Raw genomic sequence first — 25,339 nt, forward strand, 5'->3', positions numbered from 1 at the left:
ATTTATGTTTTGTGGCTCTGTTCTGTTTTTTAGTTTAGTGGCTACCCTGAAGTTTGTGTTTAGAATCTCATGTATAATATAGTCTATTCTCTGGTGGTCTCTTACTTACTTGGCCTAGACTAATTTAGTCCCTTTGCTCTTCCCCTCCTAAATTATTATTTTCATTTATTATTCCAACTTGAGTTATGAGTTTATAGTTAGAGTGATAAGATCATCTTTGCTTTGGTAGTTTCCTTCCCTTTATCCTAATGCTATAGTTGAATATTTGCTATCCTATTCTGGTTCTATTTATCTGTCTCCCTACTCTGTGGTTTGTGACCCTTTTCTTCCTTTTTTTCTTTTTTCAGGTATGAGAGCCTTCTTGAGGATTTCTTGTAGTGGAGGACTTTTGGTTACAAATTCCTTTAACTTTTGTTTGGAAAAGATTTAATTTCTTCCTCATATCTGAAGGATATTCTTGCTGGATAGAGTATTCTTGGCTGAAGATTTTTATCTTTTAAAGCTTTGAATATGTCACTCCATTCTTTCCTAGCTTGTAAGGTTTCTGCAGAGAAATCCACTGAACGTCTGATAGGAGCTCCTTGTAGGTAATTCTCTTTTGTCTTGCAGCCCTGAGTATTCTTTCTTTGTCATTCATTTTTGCCATTTGTACTACTATATTCCTTGCAGTAGGTCTTTTTACATTCACAAATCTAGGAGATCTGAAAGCTTCCTCTACACACTTTTCTCCCTTAATCCCTAGATTTGGGAAGTTCTCTTCTATAATTTCATTAAGCACACTTTCTGCTCCATTTTCCTTTTCTACGTTCTTGGGCATTCCTATGAGCCTTAAATTCTTTCTCCTCATTGAATCTGCTCTCTCTCTAATACTTTCCTCATTCCTTTTAATCCTTAGTTCTCTTTCTTCCTCTGTCTGGAGCCATTCAGCCTGTCTATCTTCGATTATGCTAATTTGCTCTTGTATGGAGTCTACCCGGGCATTCAGGGAATCCGTATTCTGTTTTATCTGTTCCATTGTGTTTTTCATCTCTAGCAATTCTGTTTGATTCTTCTTTATAATTTCAGTCTCTCTTGTGAAGTAACTCCAGAACTCGGCTTGTTTCTCTATCTTTCTCTCTACCTCATTGAGTTTTTTGATTGTAGCTGCTCTGAACTCATTTTCACTTAGTTTACCTATTTCTAAGTCCTTAGGACTTAATTCTGTGTTTTTATTGTTTTCCTTCTGGTCAGGGGCTTTTATAAATTGCTGGATGGTAGAGGAGTGTTTTTTTCGCATGGTGGTAGAATTTGGTTGCAGTTACAGCCTGTCACCACTAGATGGGGGTCGAGTGCCATGCATTGTGAGCTCTCCGCCTTCGGGCAAGATGGCAGCGCCCAGTGCAGTTTGCCGGGGGGGGGGGGGGGGGGGGGGGGGGGGGGGGTGGCGGGGGGGGGGGGGTGGGTGGCAGGGGGTGGGGGTGGGGGGGTGGGGGGGGCGGGGGCCGGGGGGGGAGGGGTGTTTCTCTCGCGCACCGTTCTGGATTCGATCAGTTCTGTTCTCTGGTCTCCCGTGGCCCAGGGTTTATGGCGTCCCCGTGCACAGAAGCTTTCCCCCGTCAGCAGGTTTCCACTGTACTGGCGGCGGAAGTCCTAGAAGATCCCCTGGTTGCGTGGCCCCTCCCCCGCTCTTTCCCAGACCTGCGCGGTGGTCCCGGTTTCTAGGGCAGGGAGCAATGTTCTCTCCTACCCGGTTCCAGCTCCTCCGAGGCGGGCAGCAGGGGCTCTGTCCTCTGTCTTTTGATACTGTAGGTCTCTGAGTCCTGGCATTAGGTTCATTAGCTGAAATTCAGGGGTTTTTTTTCAGTCCTTTGTTGTACTTTGGAGGGGAGAGAGTCCCGGGTGGGCTCACCCCGCCATTTTGCTCTGCCTCTCCTATATGTTTATTTAAACCATGGTAAAATTATTTTCCTGAAAGCTTGACAGTGTCGGAAACAGAAACCTGCTCTTTGGTTTGGCATGTTGCTTCTTGAATTCTTCTTGCAAGCCCGTTCAGTTATTTTCTTGCCTCAAACTCTAATATGCCGCAGTTTATGCAATCCACAGTTTATGTAAAATATTAACAGTGGTTAAAATAAATATTGAGGGAAGGGAAGTAGTAAATGCTTGTATTTGTCAGGTAATCTTACCTTCAGTTTTTGAAATAATGAACAACCTTGTTCAGAATGATATTCTACATTTATTTTTTTATTAATTTATATGTTTTGTAATAAAAATTGTATATTTAAGGTGTACAACATGATGATTTGATATACATGTACATAGTGAGACGATTACTACAGTCAAGCTAATTAACACATCATCTACTCACATAGTTACCGTTTTATTGTGGTGAGTGCACCTGAAATTTACTCTCTTAGCATATTTTCTGCGTTCAATAGAGTATTATTAAGTATAGTCATCATGCCTGTATGTTAGATCTCTAGATTTATTCATTCTCCATAGCAACTTTGTACCTGTTGACCAACATCTCCCCATTTCCCTCTTGTACCGCCAGCCCCTGGTAACCACCATTATGCTCTTTGCTTCTGTGAGTTGGACTTTCTTTTAGATTGCACATATAAATAGTAAATACAGTATTTGTCTTTCTCTGACTAGCTTATTTCACTTAGCGTAATGTCCTTCAGGTTCATCCAAGTTGTCACAAAAGGCAGGATTTCCTTCTTGCTCATGGGTGGATAATATTCCTGTGTGTGTGTGTGTGTGTACGCACACGCATGCCATTTATTGAAGAGATTGTCCCTTGCCCATTGTGTATTCCTGGCGCCTTGATGATCACTTGGCCATAAATGCATGGATTTATTTCTGTTCCGTTGGTCAGTATGTATTTTTTATGCCAGTACCCTTGCTGTTTTGATTATTATAGCTTTGTATATTTTGAAATTAGGTAGTGTGATTCCTTCAACTTTATTCTTTTTGCTCAAGATTGCCATGGCTATTTGTGGTCTTTTGTGGTTCCATATGAATTTTAGGATTTTTTTTTTCTGTTTCTTTGAAAAATGCCATTGGAATTCTGTTTGGAATTAGATTGAATCTGTATATTGCTGTGGGTAGTATGGACATTTTAACAATATTCTTCCAATCCATGAACATATATCTTTCCATTTATTTGTGTCTTTTTCAGTTTCTTTCATCAGTGTTTTATAGTTTTCACTGTACAGCTCTTTCTCCTCCTTGGTTAATTCCTAAGTATTCCATTTCTTTTTATGCTGATTCCATAAACAAATGGGATTGTTTATTTCTTTTTCAGATAGTTTATTGCTAGTGTATAGAAACACAACTGATTTTTGTATGTTGATTATGTATCCTGCAACTATATTGAATTTGTTTATTAAGTCTAACAGTTTTTTGGTGGAGTCATTAGGATTTTCTATTTATAAGATCATATCAATTATAAACAGAAACAATTTAACTTCTTCCTTTCTGAGTTGGATGCTTTTTACTTCTTTTTCTTGCCTGATTGCTCTGGCTAGGACTTTCAGTACTGTATTGAATAGGAGTGGTGGGAGTGGGCACCCTTGTCTTGTTCCTGACCTTAGAGGAAAATCTTTCAACCTTTCACTGTTGAGTATGATGTTAGATGTGGGCTTATGTTGAGGTACATTCCTTCTATACCTAATTTGTTGAGAGTTTTTATCATGAAAGGATATTGAATTTTGTTAAATGCTTTTTCTGCATCTATCATTGGGGTCAGAAAAGGCACTTGATAAGATTTCAGTTGTCTTAAATTTAAGACTTGTATTGTAGCTTAACATATGACCTATCCTGGAGAATATTCTGTGTGTGCTTAATAAGAATGTGCACTCTGGTGCTGTTGGATGGAATGTTTTATATATTTCTCTTAGGTCATTTGGTCTATAGTGTTGTTCAAGTTCAGTTTCCTTTTCATTTTCTGTCTGTATAATCTATCCATAGCTGAAATTGGGTTATTGAAGTCCTCTACTATTATTGGATTGCTGTTTCTTTCTCCTTTCAGGTCTGCTAATGTTTGCTTTATATATTTAGGTGCTGTGATTTGGGTGCATATATATTTACAATTATTATATCCTGTTGGTGAATTCACCCCTTTATCATTATATCATGATCTTTGTCTCTTTTGACAGTTTTTAAGTTAAAATCTATTTTGTCTGATATAAGTGTAGCTACTCCTCTCTTCTGGTTGCCATGTGCGTGGAATATCTTTTTCTATCCCTTCACTTTCACACTATGTGTATCCCTAAAGCTAAAGTGAGTCTCTTGTAGGCAACATATTGTTGGGTCTTTTTTTTTTTTTTTTCTTTTGAGGAAGATTAGCCCTGATCTAACATCTGCTGCCAATCCTTCTCTTTTTGCTGAGGAAGACTGGCCCTGAGCTCACATCCATGCCCATCTTCCTCCACTTTATATGTGGGATGCCTACTACAGCATGGCTTCTCAAGCGGTGCCATGTCCACACCCAGGATCCAAACTGGTGAACCCTGGGCCACCAAAGCAGAATGTGTACACTTAACTGCTGCACCACCGGGCCGGCCCCCTGGGTCTTGTTTTTTTATCCATTTAACCACTCTGTGCCTTTTGATTGGAGAATTTAATCCATTTATACTTAAAGTATTTGTTCATAGGTAAAGATTTACTATTGCTATTTTGTAAATCGTTTTCTGACTGTTTTATAGTTCCTTTCTTCCTCTCTTACTGTCTTCCTTTGTCATTTGATGCTTTCTTATAATGGTATGTTTTGTGTTTCTTAACCTCTTTTTATTAGAAAAAAAGTTTCTGTGGCCATTAGTTCTAGCATCTGAATTCCTACTGCTCTCCTGGGATCCAGAAGTAGTTCTAAAGTTATCAGATCAGAGTTTAAATAGGAAGGCTTTAACTTCTTTGGCCATTTCATATGATAAGAGTGTTTACTTTCCTGTTCAGTTCTGTTTCATTTTGGGCAAGCCAGGACTTCAAATTACAGATAATCCATTTTTCCTTTGGGAGAATCAAGTTTTTGGTTAGGTTTTAACCTGTACACATTTCTCTAAATCTCTTTTTATTAATACTCTTAATTATAATTCTGCAAAAACAATTATTTATGTGTATGCTAATAGAGGCAACCAGATGTCAGCACAATCTTAATTTAATCAGGACAGGAACTTAAGGTTTCTAGTGTGTGTTTCATATAATTAGTTTTATTTGAAAATTTTATGGGTGGCAAGCATTACTCTTTTTAGGTGTTCCACCATGATGGAAATTTATCCTAACAGGCATTTTATTTACTTCTTAAAGAACTTTCTTCAGGAGATACCACACCTTTAATGCAAGAACACATAGTAAGTGCAGCCACACATGCTGTTGGTGACGAAGAGTCTGCTGAAGTAAATCCTAATGATCAAGCAGAAGCCCCGAAGCTAGTTCTGCAGTCTCTGTTCTCACTTATACGAGGCGAAGTTGAGCAGTTGGATTCAAGAGCACTTCCCCTTTGCCTTCATCAGGTACTATGTTTAACCCTTCACTTCCAGCCTCAGTAAAATCCTGGAACTAAGGTTTGTAACAATCTAAAATCCAATGCTCTATAATTGATTGGTGAGCCCAGGAGAAGGTGACCCTGGATCAGTGGCTTGGTGGGAAATTTGGCAGATTACTAACTGGTGGCCACAATTGGCCTTGGATAATCAGTCTGTAGTTCAAACAATTGCTGATTGATTTAATGAATAAGCTGTGTATAAATAAGTCAATGTAGCAAGCACTTAGTAAGCACCAACTAGGTGCCCAAAACTATGCTAGACACTGGGAAAATGAAGATTACTTAAACAGGCATGTCCTTAAGAGAGCCGCTGTGGAATAGGAACAACAGTAATACAGACAAATAATTCTAGAAGACTGTATTAAGGCTAGGGTGGACGTATGTTTAAGATTCAGCAAAAACACAAAATGTGTCAGGAAGTCTGTCCTGGAGGCATTAGGGACAAAGAAGGTGACTCTCGAGCCGGGCTTTGCAAGATGTCTAGGCACTTACTAGATGAGCAAAGAATCTAGTTCATCTAGATCAGCATCTGCAAAGGATGGCTGAGAGGTTGTTGGAGATGAAGATGGAAAAGAGATGGGAAATGAGATGGACAGCTGGTGACATTAAGGCCTTACTTGTAGAGACTGGGAGTTTTTTATGTATGGGAGCGCCAGAATCAAATCTGAAGTTTAGAAAAGTAACTCTTCTGATGATTGGGAGGGTAAAGTAGGAGATGAAGAGCCTGGAGACTGGGAGGCCATTAAGACAGTGATGGGGAAGCTTTTTTACACAAGAGTTAATCCAGGAAAAATTAGGATATTTATGAGCTGCGTTTTATTTTCCCTTAAAATGAAAATAACTGGTATATGGGAATAGAAAAAGCATGACTTTTTATTTCATTTATTTCTGTTTCATTTTCATTTTTGCAATATGCAGTGAATAATTTTTACTTTTTAAAATGTAAAATATATAGGGCCAGCCCCATGGCCGATTGGTTAAGTTTGCACGCTCCGCTTCGGCGTCCCAAGGTTTGGATCCTGGGCGCAGACATGGCACCGCTCAGTAGGCCACGTTGAGGCGGCGTCCCACATGCCACAACTAGAAGGACCCACAACTAAAATATACAACTATGTACTGGGGGGATTTGGGGAGAAAAAAGCAGGAAAAAAAAAAAGATTGGCAGCAGTTGTTAGCTCAGGTGCCAATCTTTAAAAAAAAAAAAGTAAAACATCTTTTGTCCCAAGGCAGGAAATGTTTATTCTTACAAATGTATATTACCTCCTTTGGGGACTTGAAGAATGCCTTTGAGAAAACGTATACTGCTTTTTGACCTCTAAAGTGTTACTAACTTGCCATAGTTGAGAAGCACCAACACCAAGGCAGCTTTCTAATCTTTCAGCCAGCCTTTTGTACAGTGGGTTGAGTTTGCAAAGGGTATTCACACTTAGTGTTATTTCATTCCCTGGACAATCTAAAGAGGTCACTATTAGCATAATCTGTTTACAAATGAGGAAACTGAGACTCCCTCACAAAGCAAGTTCCTTATAGTTCTGGGGCTGGAATTTGTTTATTCTATTCAATGCATCTGTTTTTGGAACAATGTGGGAGAAATTTGAATTAAGTAATATTATTACATCAATGTCTAATTTCTTGAGGTTGATAATTCAATTGTAAGTTATGTAGGAGAGTATTGCAGTCCTTAGGAAATACATTTGCCAAATATTTAGGAGTGAAGTGACATAATACCTGCAACTTACTTAAGATATTTCAGTGGGAAAAAATATTTAAGAGAGGGGGCCTGGCCTGGTGGTGTGCTGGTTAAGTTCATGCACTCCTCTTCAGTGGACCAGGGTTTGAGCTTTCAGGTCCCTGGTGTGGCCCTTCACACCACTCATCAAACCATGCTGTGGCTGCATCCCACATACAAAATAGAGGAAGACTTGGGGGCTGGCCCCGTGGCCGAGTGGTTAAGTTCACGTGCTGCGCTGCAGGCGGCCCATTGTTTCGTTGGTTCTAATCCTGGGCGCGGACATGGCACTGCTCATCAAACCACGCTGAGGCAGCATCCCACATGCCACAACTAGAAGGACCCACAACGAAGAATATACGACTATGTACCGGGGGGCTTTGGGGAGAAAAAGGAAAAAAATTTAAAAAAAAATCTTTAAAAAAAAAAATAGTGGAAGACTGGCATAGCTGCTAGCTCAGGGACAGTCTTCCCCAAGCAAAATGAGGAAGGTTGGCAAAAGATGTTAGCTCAGGGATAATCTTCCTCACCAAAAAAAATATATATATATATATTTATATATATATATGTAAGAGAGGGAAAGACAGAGAGAGAAAGCACATTTGGCAAAATGTCAACAATTGCCAAATCTAGGTGAAAGGTATATGGCCAATAATTTTACTATTCTTTGAACTCTCCTGTAGCATTTCAATAAAAAGTTAGAAAAAAAGACATTTGTAGTAAAGATGTAAATAGCAAGTGTAGTCAAATCTTTTCAAAGAGTTTATGTCACTGGGCTGTTGTTACATTAAAGGTGAGAAGAATGCTCTTTTCTACTGGCGGGTGATCCTACACCCAAAGCAGATAGAGTAGAAAATCACATTTTTAAGCAGGAATATGATAACTTGATCAGACCTGAAGATTATTTCATTTTTTATGTCTCAAAGTAAAATTCCACTTCTGTCTCCCAGGAACATATCAGTCTGCTGAATCCTGTAGGTTATGCTTCTTAAATATCACAGCAATCTGTCCTCCTGGCAGAGGAGCTTAGAGTGGTGGTTTATAAGTATGGGCTTTGGCTCTACCACTAGCAAGCTAAGTGACTTTCAGTTTCTTCTTCCATAAAGTTGTAAAGGACTAAATGAGCTAACGCATGTAAAGGCACTTAACATAGTGCTTGGTGCACAGTAAAAGCCAAATAAATATTAAGCATTATAACTATGTCTTCACTGTCACTAATTCAAAGATTGCTTGTTAGAAATGAAGGCTGGGAATCAGCAAAGAGACGCTGAAGCCTGCAGTAAACAGAGACATCAGGGCCGCAGGAGTCAGCTGATAGCTGCCCTCCTCAGCCCAAGAGTACAAAATGTCCTCTCACCTCCCAGGGGAGACTCAACTCAGGGAGAGGTGGAGTGATGTTGTTGTTATTTTTTAAGAGTGGCACCTGAGCTAACAACTGTTGCCGATCTTTTTTTTTCTTTTCTGCTTTTTCTCCCCAAATCCCCCCAGTAGGTAGTTGGATATTTTAGTTGTGGGTCCCTCTAGTTGTGCCATGTGGGACGCTGCCTCAGCATGGCTTTATGAGCGGTGGCCATGTCCTTGCCCAGGATCTGAACCGGTGAAACCGTGGGCCGCCGAAGCGGAGCATGCGAAATTAACCACTCGGCCACGGGGCCGGCCCCTGGAGTGATGTTTTATATGTTTCAGTAATTCCTAGCACCTCACACTGTGCCTTTCGCCTGGATTCACCAGTTGTTGACATTTTGCCAAATTTTTGCTCTCCTTCCCCTGCCCTCCGCCCCGCCATACACATGTTTTCTATGGAAACATTTTAAAGTAATCTTCAGGCATTATATCACTTCATCCCTAATTACTTGCACATGTATTTCCCAAGAACATTTACATATCTATAGTGCCATTATCAACTCCAAGAAATTAGACATTGATACAATATTATTAAGTATACAGCCTGTAGTTAGGTTTCTCTCCAGTTGTTCCACAAATGTTCTTTATGAGTAATTTTCCCCTAATCCAGGATCCAGTGAAGAAGCACATAGTACATTTGGTTGTCGAGATTCTTTAGTCTTTTGTAATCCAGAACAATTGCCTGGCTTTTTTTTTTTTAGACTTCATAACATTGACAGTTATGAAAAGCCCAAGAATTCTAGTATAATGTCCTATACTTAGGATTTGTCTGATTATTTCTTATGATTTGATTCAGGTTAAACATTTGGGGCAAGAATTCTGCTTAGGTAACATTGCATACCCAGTTTTCACTCGAACTCACTGCAGTCTGGCTTTGCTCCCCACTGCTCCACCAGAATTGCCTTGTAAAAGTCACGAGTAACCTCCCTGTTGTCAAATCCAGTGGTCAGTCTTAAGTTTTCATCTTGCTGGAGCTATTAGAAGCTTTGACAAGTTGATCACATGCTCTATTTTGGAACATTTTCTTTATTTGCCTTTTGGGAGCCTTCATTCTTAGTTTTTACTTCCTACCTCATTGGCTGTGCCTTCTCTGGCTCCTTGTTGAGTCCTCCAAATTTTACTAGTTTTTAAACATTGGAGTGCTTTAGGATTCAGTTCTGAACTCCAGAATTAGATATCCAGCTTCCTGAGATGTCTAATGGGCATTTCAAACTTAAGATGTCCGAAATTGAACTTTTATTTTTCTGCCAAATCTACTGCTTCCCTAATCTTCCCCCTTTTGTTAAATGGCAAGTCCATCCCTCCAGTCGCTGAGACCAGATACTTTGGAGTCATCTTTCACTTGCTTTTCCCCACATCCAAATCCAGTCAGCAAGACCTACAGACCTACTTCAAAATATATCCAGAATCTGATCTCTTCTTACCTCCTCCATTGCTGCCATCTCAGTACAAGACACCATCAAATCTCACCTGGATTGCTGAAGTAAACTCTTCACTGTACAAACCTCCTCGTTTCACTCTTACCTCCATTTAGTGTTTTTTTTTTTTTTTTTCCCTCTACACAGCAGTCTCTGTGATCCAGATAAAATGTAAGTCAGATCATGTCGCCCCTCTGCTCAGAGCCCTCCAGTGGCTTCCTTTCTCACTCAGAGTAAAAGCCAAAACCCCTACCATGGCCTGCCAGACCCTGTGTGATCTGGCCCTGTTACCTCTTAGATCTTAATTGCTAAAACTCTCCTTCTTCTTCCCTCCTTTCAAGGTACACTGGCCTCCTAGCACCTCCTCAGACAGACCAAGGCTGTTCCTACTGCAGGGTCTTTAGTATCTCCTTTCTTCCCTTTCTCAGGAAGCCACTAGAGAATGTGCTCCACCCAAACAAGAGAGTTAACCAAAGAATAGGAAGATGTGAGATCGAGGAAATTAGGGATGTTACCCAGGAGAGAGGTGAAGGGAATCTCTAGGTGAAGGGAGATTCTGAGATGACAGCTATGTACCAGGAAAGAAGAGGGTAACCTGTCCTATTTAAACCAGATCAGAAGAGTCTGAAGAGAGGCTTTAAATCATTTTCTTGTTTCTGAACATTTGATGTGTCTCAATATATTGAGAGAAATTTAGACTCTTGATGGAGTGTTTGGAGTTGTATAAGTGAGAAGTGCTTGGAAAACTATGCACACACACACACACAAAAAAAAAAAAGGAAAAGAAAAAAATGTAACTCCATGGAAAACAAAAAGTTTTCAGGAAAGGAAACATAATAATAGTTTGGTTCATGCTAAGGTAAACATTAAATGTTTATCTACCCATTACTACAATATAACAGTGTGGCCAGGGTGAGCATGTGAGAGAAAGTGTGTGTGTTTGTAGGGTTAGCGTAGTGGAGGAGCAAAGGACTCAATCCTCATCTTCTGCAAAAACTGGAAATAGCAAGTATAACCGTAATGTTTAGAGATACAGAAGTTAGGGGGAAAAAAACAAAAAACAGGTGAAAGAAATCTAAGTGCTTGCCCCTGAAGAAAGGGTATAGGGCAAGAGGAGCAGAGGCTTTCTTAACACACTTAGAGAGCTGTTGGACTCCTTAAACCAAATACGTGCCTAATGTTGACAAACATAAGAACTAAAAAAAGACATTGATAATTCAAGCATAGGATGAGGAAAGTATCTCTGTTAAGGTGGTGACAGTGGATATGGAGAAGGATAAATTTGAACTCTTCAGAAGGAAGAATCAGTAGGACTTGGTGTAGATAGTTGAAAGGGGATGAAAGAGAAGTCAGAGGTAACTGTAGGATGTATGCTTTGAAAGGATGGTAATACCATTAACAGAAATAAAGAATTAAAGAGGGAGAACTAATTTGGGGACAATTATTTTTAAGGTGATATTATATGCATACATATGTGCTAAAGGCCATTGGAAATATGAACAATTACTTAGCTATATACTTGTATTTTAGCTCTTGGAACTCTTAAAGATTCTGTTTAAAAGTTCCTGTTCCTGGGTATGAGTAATCTTTCATACACCGACTTAGTTAATATGACTGCAGGTTAGCTTTAAGTATATGACTGAAGGCATGAACTTGGAAGGTTTTCATATAGAAGTGAAAAGAAAGACATCAAGTGCTGTGACATAGATGGTCAGTGGGCTTTTACTGAAACTAGTGTCAGAGCCAGGCAGGAAGTGGATCCACTGAGATCCTTGAAGCCACTCTGTGAGACTATGGCCAAAAGATATACCTTCCTAATTCCCTTTTTTTGTTCCTGGTAGGTAAAAGAAGCCTGCAACCAGGATAACCTTAAAACTGCTGCCCTCCCAAAGTGATTTTCAAATTACTTTTCCACATGATTCTACTCTGCATCTTCTGATTCACACTCAGACTCAAAAACCTTTTTAAGCATTTACTGCTAGGTGCTGGGTGCTATTCTAAATACAGTCTCTCATCTAATCCTTACAGCAGCTTTGTCTCATGGAGTTGTAGGTATTATTGTCCCTGTTTTACAGATAAGGAAGCTGAGGCTTGAGAGGTCAGATGACATGTCCAAGATCACAGCTGGTAATGGCAAAGCTTGGACTAGAACACAGTCAGGTTATTCACCTCCAAACCCTACATTTTTTCTACTCTACTAGGCTGCCTCCCAGATTTAGACATATGGGACATCAAAGAAAATCACATCTTCTCTTGCCCTGCTAGACTTGCCAGGGTTAGGTTTGTATAGGGGGAATACCCTATATATATTTTTTTCAAGTTGCCCTTTTACCTGGAAATGCCTTTTACTTCTGAGGCATTGGGTTTCATGACTCTGTCTTCAAGGTTGTTTTCATGGTATTGGAACTGCAACAGAAACCTGAAAGCTAACTGAGCTATATACTTATGTAGTGCCAGAAAACCTGGTTCAGAATAGGTATGGACCCTATCAAAGCTTCTTAAGTAAGAGCTGTTTATAAATAACTATGTGCCAGTGATGCACAGATGCAAAAAGGCAAGGAGAATAGCTTTGAAGATCCTGACATTAGTCTTAATGGGCAACCTGAAACTATATCTCATGTCAGTGTAGTAGGGAAATCTATGCCATGCCATAGATTTTTCACTGGTAGTTTGTAGATGAAATGTCCTTGATTTCCCTTATGTGTAACCCAGTGATGTGCTGGATCCGGCTAGTCCCACCTCATGAGAACCATATTTGGTGACATCTGTCATGTTGGTAGCTTGAAATTGGCTATGATGGGAGTATTGACACCACAGAAATGAACAAACACTAAAAATCAGAGCTCTCCTCAACACTCTGAAGCTGATTATTAAATAAACATTTATCAGCACACTACTGGTTCCAGTATATGAAATTCTCATTTTGTAGGTGAAAAAAATGGTTGAATACTGATAACTTGATTTGGTTCAGACTAGTACTGTTACAACATACTATTAGAACAGTTAGCTGGTAAAAGACAAGCAGAATCTTGAAAATCAATTTATCCTTTGCAAAGTCCTCAGAGTAGAAAAGAAGTATGGAATGAAACTTTAGATTAAACTAAAAATTTACAGAGAGGTCATTGAGTCCAGTCATCTGTGTTGCTTATAGAAAAACGTTAGGTCTGTAGCTTAAATTTTAAGCTAGGCGCATATTTTCCTTTGAAACTATGCTGTTTCCACTGTGGGATTTGGAAAAACCATTCCTTCTTAGTGCTAGTTCATAGGTTTGACAGTACTTTATTGCTCTTTGCAGCGGCACCTACCTGGAAAATGGAGATAAGGATCTATAAATGGAACACCTTTTTTTTTTTTACTAGAAGTTTAGTAAGAATCAGTGGAAACTGCTTTAAAAGTATAAAGTTTTGATATGAATCATTCTAAATATGAGAACAGTCAGTTTATGCAGATATTTCTCAAAACAATTTCAGTTTTACTATTCTATTTATAAATGCTGTATCTAAATAAAAATCTAAATTAAGCATTCCAATATTTTTAGAATCAAAGAATTTTTAAATTTAAAAGTGCCTTAGAACGAATCTGGTCAGTGATCAGCCTCGACTGGCACCAGATGCTGAGTCTCTGGCTCCCATCCAGAGCCCTTTATTCTGTGCGGCACTTTGTGTATATTCCAGACTTCGTTGCTCAGCTCTTAGCACTTGGCCCAGCCTTTTCTGAAATATCAAAACAGATCCAAAAGTCAGTGTCCCATGAGGTAGTTCATGGAATATAAATGAAATCAATGGGGTTTTAAGGTCTCCTGTGACATGACATATTTCAACTTTTTAATTGACAATAAACAGTCATTCTTTCACTCATGTTATACCTTTATAAGCCTCTGTAGCATTTTCCTCGTTCTTTAGAGTTCTTCTAAACTCTAATGAACTGGTGAAGTTTGCTTTAACTTGAAACACAGTAGGAAGAGTGAAGTTGTATAAAGACCAAAGAATGTGTGTGTTTGCTCTGTTGAGAGAAGTGACTTCAGAAGTGTGCCCTGTGCCTACACAGGATTTCTTCTGGACTGGTGAATGTAGTTAAATAGGAGTTCTCTTAGTTTGATATCAAAGGCTTTCAGAACTTCACGGTCTTGATTTCTTCCAAATTTGGCTTTTCATCCAAATGTTAATTTAACTTCGTCTGTTTTTTGTTTTTTTTTAACAGATAGCAGAGTCCTATTTCCAGGAGGAGGACTGTATCCTTTTCTTAATTACAGGAAGAAATTCGTAGAACTCTTAGAGAACTGCCCGTTTTAAAAAATTGAGATTTACATGCAATAAAATGTATAGATCTTTCATTTTCCGTGGATTTTAACAGTTGTACATGCTCATGGAAACACCTCAGAAAGCAAGATGTGAGAATTTTCTGTCACTCCAGGAAATTCTCTAGAACCACTTAAATGTGACCTTCCAGAACTTAGCCTTAATTTTACCAAAATCTAAATATTTCTGTTTGGGAAGGGGAAAAAAGCACATTGCCTAAAAATGTAATTTAAAAATCCATTGGATTTTCTTTCTTTTGAATTAAACAGAAGTACAAGCCAAGTAATATTTATATTGTAGAGCCTGTCCAGCATGTTAGACACAGTAAATCTTGTGACTGTCTTATTTCAACTATGTATCTGCAAAGGGAAGATTGAATTCTTCACTAGTAATAAACAGAATAAATACTGTCAAGTGAGACTGTATGTTAACTTTTGTATGGGAAAGATTTCTTCCCTCAGTTTTACTTTTTGAGGGATGGCCCAATATATTCTGTATAGAAAGAATGTATCATAAGCATCTGTTTTTCCCCATTTGTGTGATGTCTTTTTCCTCCTCGCTCTGTTGACTTTTGCCACATCTCTGAGCAGATTGAGGGATAAGCAGTTATTACACTGAACCCTGTTGAGCAAAGTGTGGTAACAACTTCAGACAATGGCAGTTTATTGCTAAGTATGTAGGAAACCCAACTCTAGTGGAAATGAAGCTAGAACTCCTTTTTGTTTGTTTTAACCAAATAGTAAGTATGATGTAGTGCAGTGCAGACCAGCATCAGCATCCCGGGAGCTTCCTAGATATGCAAATTCATGGGCCTTAGAATCAGAGCTTCTGGAGATCCGAGCCATGAATCTGTATTTTAGTAAGTTTTTCAGATAATTTTTATATTCAGTAAAGTTTGATAAACACAGGTATACTTTAAGTCATGGACAGAGGAAAGTGGAATTATTCTGCTTTTCCCTGGCCTGTTTTATAACCCCTGGCATATCTTTAAGGCTACAAATGAGAGAGAACTGAATCTCTGACTGATCATAGGAAGGACGAAAAGCTGATCAGTGAGTTTTTCTCTTTCGTCTTTCTGGGTCAACATTTAGAACATGGCCCAAAGGAAGGTAGACAGTTGGACAATTTATTACAACCTGATATGATGCTAAATGTGTGATACAGATGGAGAAGGCAGACGTTTATAAGAAAATCTACAAAAAGGTAGAATCACATAATTGTGAAAATCAGTGTGGCAAGTTAATTAAATTTTTACAAAAGATCCATGTGAGGTTTTGTTCTGTCCTTGTTTAGGCATATAATCCTTTGGTTTTGTGGGAGAAAAGCGTTCAGTGAGAAGTAAGTAAAGGATCAAGGTCAGTTACAATCAGAAACACACATTTGACTAAAGAGTAACATAGTTGCTTGACAGAAAGTAATTTAAGGAGCAGAAAAAAGGGAAACAGATTCCGGGATTCTTTATGGGTCCTATTTCCAATTAAATTATGTTGAATTGACTCTGCTTGAGATGTATCAGCAAGCAGGCATTCCTTGAGCATTGAGCATTAAAACTTTCTTTTAGTTTCTACTGTTTGCTTATAGAATGGAACCCAAGGAGCTACTCCATAATAGGCTATGTTAAAATTTACCTACTTCAAAACCCAGAAACCTTACTTAAGATTTGTTTAAATTTAAAAATATTTAGAGTACTCTCATTTTTTGGTAAGCTTCAAATATCTCAACTTATATAGAACATCCTTCTTTAACTATGGGGCTAAATGTCAATAGTCTGGATTTCTATTTTCCTCAAATTTTTTGTTCAGATGAGAAAGCAATGAAATTCATTCAGCTTGAACGATTGTATCATGAGCAGTTGCTCGCAAATCTTTCTGCCATTCAAGAACAGTGGGGTGAGTACAGACTAATGTAGAACGTGGAATTATCTGCAATCTAACAGGTTGCTATCTGGAAAGTTAACTGTACTGGGTTTTGTAAATCAGGAAATAAATGTTTCTACAGTCAAGTTAATGTTACCCAAAAAGTAACATTTTTACCACAAGTCTAAGTCATTGTGAGAAAAATTTTCTCTCTTCATATCAGGGCCAAGAAAAGAGCACTGAAGTAGCTGTTTGCGTTTCTTCTGATGCCTTTGCATGCCCTACTGGCTACTTTAGTCTCTGGGATAATATTTACTTATATTGAAAAGCAGTTGCTTAGCTATTTCTAACTGTGTTAACTTTTGGGTTGTTTGAGAAGATAATGTTGCATGCTAATCCTTATCAATGGTGCATTAACTATTTTTCCCCTCCCAGATATGTTTTGTGATAGCCAGTGACTAATAAATATTTTAAATTTAGAAACAAAATGGAAAACAGCACAACCACATACAGTTACGTCTCTAAGGAATTCAGAGAAAGGATTTAATGGTGAAGATTTTGAACGGCTTGCTAAATTTTGCACAACACATCAAGAGTAAGTATATCAGTATTTGGTTAGAATGAGTTGGAATAGAATATTGAGTAAGCATTGTAGCACTGAAAATTTGAAATGCAGGATCCATTTCTTTATTAGTTTTGTTATTAACGCTGACTGGAGAAATTAATATGGATGAAATAAAGTGATTAGATTCCTTTCTCAGCTTTTATCTCAGTTTTTTACTGAATTCAGTGAAAGGTCAACTTTACGTAGGTTCAAAACACCTAAATTCCAATTTTGACCTCCTTTTGGTAAGAAATTAGGGAATTCAGATGGAAAAAATTGTGTATTCGGATTTTTTTGTTGTAGTTGTTTGCCAGTGATTGTGTGTTGTAGTAAAAGCACATTTTTAAGAGTAATCTAGTACTGGAAAGTAAATGTACGATATTTAATCAGAATAATGCAGAAAGAAAACTGTATTTACCAGATAATTTTAAATTGCTTGATTTGTATCAAAGAATTGGATGTTTAAAACTAAATTTTAGTAATAATAAAGCACTGAGATAGAGTTTTTGAATTCATTATTTGAAGACTCAGAATTCTGAAGGTGAGGGGGCATGATGGTGACTAAACTAGTGCAGGTTTCTGGATGTGCAACATGGGTCCACAATGCAGAGGCCAAAAGACTGCATTCTGTTGATAACTTTTTCTCCTCCCTCAGAATCCCGAAAGTAAACTAAGACTCTGTTAATAATGAAACAGACCCAAGTTGTTGTTTCTTAGCTCATGCGGCAGACAGAGAATTGCTTTTGGATCTGATTATTTTGGAGACCAGCCTTGGGGGAATGATTCTAGATTCAGAAGTGATGCTCCTTCAACTCTCATGATGACGGTTACTTGTGTTTGTCAATCTGAACCTTTGAAACAGTATTTTCAAGGATTCCGCATTATAACCTAATTTCTTAGTATGTTGAATAGATTAACTTTCAAATTCATTGAGTTTTAAAATAATTGGAATCTTTTAAAATAGATCAAAGAGATTGTTTTCTTACTTTCAAACTTTTCAATATAGACACTTTGCCCAGCTCTTCCCATGGAACTGATAATTTTTTAATGTGTTACAAATGTTTTAATTATTTAAAAACAATTTTTTTTGAACATAAAATGAGCATGGTGTTTTTATGCTTTAAATTTGAGTAATTCCCCCAAATTATTACTCTTAAATTTTTTTAGTATAAAAAAGTATTTTTGAGTTATGCGTACATTGAAGTACACAAGCTTGATGAGTTTTTACATATTCATATGTGTCTATGTAACTACCGCTCTGACCAAGATACAGAACAGTCCAACCCTTCAGAAAGCTCCTTCATGCACATACCAAGGCAGTACCCACCCCACACACAAAGTAACCACTATCTGAGTTCTAAACAGTATATTTGCCTGTCTTTAATTTCACGGAAATGTAATCACACCATATGTAGATTTTCATATCTACCTTCATTTGCGCATCATTATGTTTGTGTTACATGTTGTTGCGTGTAATGGTAGTTTGCTCTGTTTTATTCCTGTGGATTCATTATATGATTTTGTAGCAATTTATTTCTCTATCCTGTTGTTATCGACATTTGGTTTGTTTCTGGGTTTTGAATATTATGAATAAAATGGCTATGAACATTTTTGTGCATGCCTTTTAGTGTATATATGCATTCTCGTATCTTGGGTATTCTCTAAAATATAATATTTAAAAATTACCTTTTTTGTTATCTGTTTCCATGGATGATGCCAATAAAATTATCTTCCACTATTATCTATTTTAGACTATAATGACATAAACCAAAATGTAAAAAGTATATGTGTATGAAATACTCTTTAAATACATTATTGGCAAAAGGTTAACGTATGTTTTTCTCCTGGATCTCAGCATGTGTAGCTTCTTTGAGGGTTTTCAATAGTAATTGGCTATCTAAGGAGATAAACACATGATATAGTTGCACTTTGAACTCTGTGAACCAGTGGTAATGTTTCAGTGGTGGAAATGTTCTGTGCTAATATTAGAATCCAGAGAAGCTGTATTTTTTTTTAACAGCCATTTCAGTGACATTTGTTTGGAAGCAGATTGCTGCTGTAAAATTTTTTTTAATTCTTTTTTTCTCTCTTTTTTTCTCCAGTCCTCTTTTATCCAAACATAAGGTAAGAGATTGTTTCTTTGAAAATATTTTCAGGAAAAACATTGTGTCATATGGACTGTTTTAGAAAATAATGAAACCTTTGTCAAATTATTTTCAGCTTTCTAATTTAATGCAACAGTTTCCCTAAAGTTGGGTTTTTTTTTTTAACTTTTTAGCTAGCAGCTGTAGAAAAGTCCCTGGGAAGGAAATGCTTTATGCCGCTAATGGTGTCTGAAGATCCAAAGGAAAGAGGAGCTACAGCCAAAGAGCCGGGTATGTTTTTAAGTTAGAGAGGGAGATAAGAGATGCCTGCCTCTTAGAATATTTTACAAGTGTTACATCTGAATTGCTGCAAAGGAGTTTTTTTGCATATTCCTCTTCTAGACAAATAGCGAAGTGAGATTTTTTTCATAATGTGTGACTATTTTTAGATAGCTAGTAGTAGAAATTACAAAAACTAAACTCTTACAAAAGCATAAAATTATTTCCATGTTTTTAGTAGGTGGTTATATGTATGGAACAGAATATGACAAGATTTTACAAAACTTCTCTGAAATAGAATTGGTTTTGGTGTATTCAGACATCCTTTTCTGTTTAAAAACGAACAATTATTGTATGAACCTCACCAGAAATTTGTTCTGTAAATCTCAATATTTAAAAGCTCTACATCTTGATAATTTATCTATAATATATTTTCTTCCCTTTTTTTGTTGACTAGCATATGATGTACTTTAATTTGCATTTATACATTTCTAAAGGATTTATGACATATTTTATACCATTTTGTGTCTTACGTCAAAAGTTAAAGATTTTTAGAATTTTTTTCTTGCAGTAGTAATGTATGTTCATTATAAAAACTTTAGAAAATAAAGATAAGCACATTTTAAGGTGTTTATTTTTCCTGATGTATGATTTTAGTACCAATCTGCATTAGTACCAGGGCTTATGTTCCTGGGCCTGAGCACCCTGATAGTTACCAGGCAGCCTCGGGTGTTTTAACTGAGTCACCCGAAGAGATAAGATGATAAGGATGATGTCTTCAATTTAATTTGCCTTTTTCTCTTTCCAAAGTCCTTTTTTCCCCCCGTAAATTTTACTTTATCCTGTTTTCTCCTGTGAAACAGATTTGGGATATTGCCTCAGGTCAATCCTACTATACTCTGCTCTTCCTGTCTCTTCTTTTCCAGTCGTTTTTATATTGGAAATCGGAGTAAACTGAGCTTCATAAAAATCTTAAAAAGGCAAAAAGTCACAAAATAGCCACCTAGTTTGGGTATAGATGTGTCTCTGTGTCATGCACTTTGGAAAGAGTGCTATTACGGGCTATTTGAATTTGACACCAAGTGCTGGTTGCTGCCCAACGCCAGCCTGGACTACTTCTAGCTTGGCCTCTGCTCTGAGATACGTGGTGCAGATGGGGAAACTGAGACACTACGTTTAAGTTCTTGATTTGTACTTTGGTGTACAACCAGAACCTGGGTCTTCTGGTTTCTAATTGACTGCAGCGTGCTTCTGCTAAGTAAGCTTCATGGCTTATTAAAGACCTCCACAACACAGACACCTCACTAGTGACCATCTGAGGGGGGTGGTGTGGACTAAATTCTGGGGAAGGAAATCTTGCCAAGGCTGATAAAACAATATCTTTAAAGAAAAATGTCACATCTCCTGGAGTGAGTTAGTCTCCTCAGATTAGTTATTCTGTGAATAAATACATAGAGATGTAAGAATATGAGAAAAAGAGAAATATGAAAGTGTTACTGTAAATGATTTGTATTTAATGCATCATTCTTGTTTTACCTCGTATTCCTGGTTTCTAACAATGTCTGACGTGCAGTACAATGTAGACTTTCCTTTCTCTCTACATTCCTTGATCCTAAGCTCCTTATATAATATGTAACTTGCTATTTTTTGTGTGGTGATTAAAAGCATTGTTTCTGGAGCCAAACTTGTCTGGTTTGAATCCTGTCTCCACCTGTTACAGCTATGAGACCTTAGGCAAGTTGCCTAACTTCTCTGTGCCTCCCTTTCCTCAGCTGCAAAATGTGGACACTAGTAGTACTTACCTCATAGAATTCTTATGAGGATTAAATTAGTAATTTCATGTTAAAAGTTTGGAACAGCACCCAGCATGAGGTCGGAACTCAGCATGTGCTCACTGCTCTCCCTGCTCTTCCTCCTCCTCATGCTGTCACTACCCCTACTACGTGTTCTGTCCGGGCTCCTTGTATATTGTTCGTTGCTCCTTTTCTAATAAATCTCCCATTATTAAAATCTTCAAGTTATTTACATCGTATTTTATATTTTCAAAATACTTTTATGTATATTGTTTTATTTATTCCTCTTAACAACCAATATAAGTTAAGCTGAATCATTTTAAGAAACTCAAGGAAGTTAAGTGATGTATTCAGGAACAGAACTAATTAGAATTCAAAGCCAAGCTCTAGTTTTCTGACCCTTAAGTCCATGCATTTTTATTAATTTACATTTTTATTTATTTTTATTAAGCAATACTTTATATGTAAGAATAATATGTGTTACACACACACGTTATAACAACTGATAACCAAATGAAGGCCTGTGAACTTAATACCCACCTAAGGACTAAATTATTGTCCTTTCTGTTACAACTACCTTTGTATCCCCTGCTTTCACTGCACCCCTGAGGTAACTTATTCTGAGTTTTATATTTATTATTCCCTTCCCATTTTTATCAACTTTATTGAAGTGTAATTTCCATTCAATAACATGTACCCATTTTAAGTGTGTAATTTGATGAGTTTTGACAAATGTAGACACTCATGTGGCCACTACCCCAGTCAAGGTATAGAACACGCCCATCACTCCAAAATCTCCCTCCCAGTCCCCTTTGCAGCCAGTCCCTCCCACCTCCAGGCCCAGGAAGCCCAGTGCTTTTCTGTTATAGATGAATTTTCACTGGTTTAGGATTTAATATAGATAGAATTGCTCAGCATATGTTTCTGAGAGTCACCCATATTATTGTGTATATCATTAGTTCATTCCTTTTTGTTACAGAGCAGTAGTCCGTTTTTTGACTGTACCACAATTTCTTTATCCATTTGTCTGTTGATAGACATTTGGGTTGTTTCCAGTTTGGGGATATCATGAATAAAACTGCTAGGAAGTCTTTTTGTGGGTATATGTTTTCATTTCTCTTGGGTAAATAATTGAGGGTGGAATCGCTGGGTCATAGGGAAGGTACATGTTTAACTTTATAAGAAACTGCCAAGCAGTTCTCCAGTGTGGCTGTACCATTTTACACCTCACCAGCAATATGTGAGAATTCCAGGTGCTCCACATCCTTGCTGACATTTAATCTTGTCGGTCTTTTTTATTTTAGTCATTTTTAGTGGATATGAAATGGTGTGTCGTTGTGATTTAATTTGCTTTTCCCTGATGACTGGTTATGTAAATTTTTAGTTTTGAATTAACCTCTGTAGAAGATGTACTAATTTATCTTTGTTGACATTTCAGACTTCAATTAAGTACTTTTTTTCCAGTCTGCTAAAATAAATATTTACTGTGAAAATTTTCTTTTCAAACCTGATACCACTCAAATGTTTGTACTTAATGTTAATTAATGAGATAGTCAGAAAGTATAAGAAATAAGTGTTAATTCATGAATGCTTTAGTCCCATATCATGAGTTGTGGGGAGGATTTTTCCCTAAAGAGAACTCATGGAGGGATGGGAGATAAAAGAATAACTCGAAGGCATGTATATTTGTACAGAGCATGTGTTAGAACTTAGGCTAACTTCTCATTTTAGAACTACCTCTTTAATTCAGTATTTATTAAGTATTGGTCATGCACTTAGCTATTATTCCATTTTTATTTCGTCAGAGTAGGGTTTTTTTTTTTTTTTACTTTATTTTTCCTTTTTCTCCCCAAAGCCCCCCAGTACATAGTTGTGTATCTTTAGTTGTGGGTCACTCTAGTTGTGGCATGTGGGATGCTGCCTCAGCATTTCTTAATGAGCAGTGCCATGTCCGCACCCAGGATCTGAACTGGTGAAACCCTGGGCCGCCGAAGTGGAGCGCGCGAACTTAACCACTGAGCCACTGGGCCAGCCCCAAAGAGTAGGGTTTTTTTTCAATGTATGTTGAATTTAATGCAACAGGGAGTAGCAAACTCACCTCACTAGATCTTTGGATTCAGGAGAGCCAATTGGCAGAAATTCATATTAATGTTAACAGAAGTATTAACAATAATATATTTTATAATATAATACATACTTGTGGAAAATTCAGAAAATATTTTTGGTTAAACACAGTGGATCAAACATTTACCTCTGCTTTTTCCTGGAACACCATTAAAACAGCAGAAAGGGATTCTTAAAAGGCAGAAACCCGCAAGGACAGAACTGGCAAGGAAACAGCAGTCAATGTGACATCCAGAAAAATTTGGAGGCTGGAAAGCAGATGGATGGGTGGCAACCAGCTTAGCACACCAGAGAAAGCTGAAAGCTAAGTGTCTTCGGGGAAAATGTTGATTCCTGCCTGGACAGGTTTGGGAATTGGAAGCACAGAGGGTACCTCTCAAGTCAAGGATGTAGGGTTGGACTGGAAACAGGAGGTTGGCCTGAAGGACTATTCAAGAAACACTTAGACCTTTCTATTCCCTCTCTACCAAGCAGGAGGCTAAAGGTTTATTTTTTAGGAATTATGGACTCAGGGATTAGGAACAACTAAGAAAGAGATATTATGCAGAAAATGAGGATTGAGTGATAATCTTATGGACCGAATGGTGAAACCCTTAGCTGACTTGCTGTATTTGACTTCTGGAACTGTGGCAGCTAAGTATCTTTCTTCCTCTCTGGAAAACTGGTCTGGTCTATGAGATAAAACCTCCAGATACTCACATTAAAGGCCTTCCAGCAAATGGCCCCAGGCCCTCTTTGTCCAGCACTGAGGACTACTGCTGGAGAAGGCTTGCCTTTAACCACAGAGCTGCTTTTGCCCTCATTGAAGAAAACCTCGTATAGGAATGACGGAGACCAAATCAGACAGACAAACCAAAAGAAACTCGAAACAAAATGCAGAGAGCAGGTGAAAACTTTTTAAAAACTAATGAATATTATCACAGAGATTAGAGAAAATGTTGGATATATGAAAACGAGAATAAGATGCTATTAAAAAGAACATTCAGAGAATTAAAAGAGTTTTTAGAAATTAAAAATTATGATGGCCTAAATACAAAATTAATTAGAAGAGTGGAAGGATAAAATTGAAGCAGTGTCTCAGAAAGTTGATCCAAAGACAAGGAGATGAACTGTATGGCAGAAAAGGTATAGAAGTGTAGGCATTCTAAAAGGAGAGAACAGAAAATGGCAGGGGACAAATGATCAAAGAAATAATACAGGAAAATTTCCCAGAATTGAAGGCCATGATTTGCCAGTTTGAAAGTCCACCGAGTACCCAACAGAAAGAATGAGAAACTTCACAAAGTTTCAGGACACCAGATAAAAAGAAAAGACTCTGAAAGTTGCAGGAGGAAACTGTAGATTACAAGGGATTGATATCCAGAACCGTAAGAGACACTGTACAGCCCTGCTAGAAGCTAGACACAGTACAGTAGTGCCTTAGAAATGGTGAGAGAAAACAGTTTCTAACCTGGAAAACTTCACCCGACCAGAGTTTTAGTCAGGGGTGAAGGAATGAAGACTTTCAGATGTGAACAATCTTAAAAAATTTACCTTCCATGTACCTTTTCTTAGGAAATATTCCACCAAGAAAGAATAAACAAAGAGAAGGACCTGGGCTTCAGAAGACAGGGTTTCCAACATAGATCCACAGGGAATTCCTAGGCTCACAGAGAGGGAAGATTCCAGGGCAATACCTGTGCAGCCAGCCTGGAGAGCCGCTCTGGGTCAGGAGCTCAGGAAGGATATGTTTCAAAACTGATGGATTGTATGTTAGTACACATACTATCGTTGTTCACCTCTCAGAGTTTGGAGATTCATAGATAAAGGTTTTTGTGTTTTTCTTTTGTAATGAAGTAGTGAGGCGGTTGTCAACACCAAGGAAAATCATAAATAAAGGAAAATGTATCATGGTATGCAGAGTGGATTAGTTGTGAACAGCATTTACAGAGCCATAGTAATGCCAACATCTGAATGCTGATTCGCCCCAGAATTGTGTTGAACTGTAATGGGAAGCTGGAGGAGGGGAAATAATGTATCATCAGGGGAAAGGAATCAAAAGAACCAGGAGACCCAACTCTCTTCTTCCACAGTCGGAAGTCAGCAGGTGGTCTTTAAAACCGAAAAATCAATAAATAGCAGTATAAGCCTTCTCTAGAAATGGAGGGTGACTCTGAGGAGACAGCTAAAGGAATTGGAAGGGGCTGCCCACAGAGAGCAGGAGTCAGACAGATAGGGAGGGTGAGG

The 25,339-nt window shown here is 37.9% G+C and overlaps 1 protein-coding gene across 2 annotated transcripts in view; it reads left to right on the forward strand.

Moving 5' to 3' along the window:
• The window catches only part of CNST (consortin, connexin sorting protein), a 114,240-nt gene that overhangs the window by 68,976 nt on the left and 19,925 nt on the right, over window positions 1–25,339 (forward strand). For both annotated transcript variants that reach the window (XM_070255583.1, XM_070255584.1), the window contains 6 exons: window positions 5,287–5,492; window positions 14,276–14,306; window positions 16,176–16,262; window positions 16,710–16,824; window positions 18,936–18,957; window positions 19,112–19,208. In XM_070255583.1, the coding sequence (XP_070111684.1) occupies window positions 5,287–5,492; window positions 14,276–14,306; window positions 16,176–16,262; window positions 16,710–16,824; window positions 18,936–18,957; window positions 19,112–19,208 (558 nt within the window). The remainder of the gene's footprint in view (window positions 1–5,286; window positions 5,493–14,275; window positions 14,307–16,175; window positions 16,263–16,709; window positions 16,825–18,935; window positions 18,958–19,111; window positions 19,209–25,339) is intronic.

The sequence above is a fragment of the Equus caballus genome, chromosome 30 (genome assembly GCF_041296265.1).
Source record: "Equus caballus isolate H_3958 breed thoroughbred chromosome 30, TB-T2T, whole genome shotgun sequence".
NCBI lineage: Eukaryota > Metazoa > Chordata > Mammalia > Perissodactyla > Equidae > Equus > Equus caballus.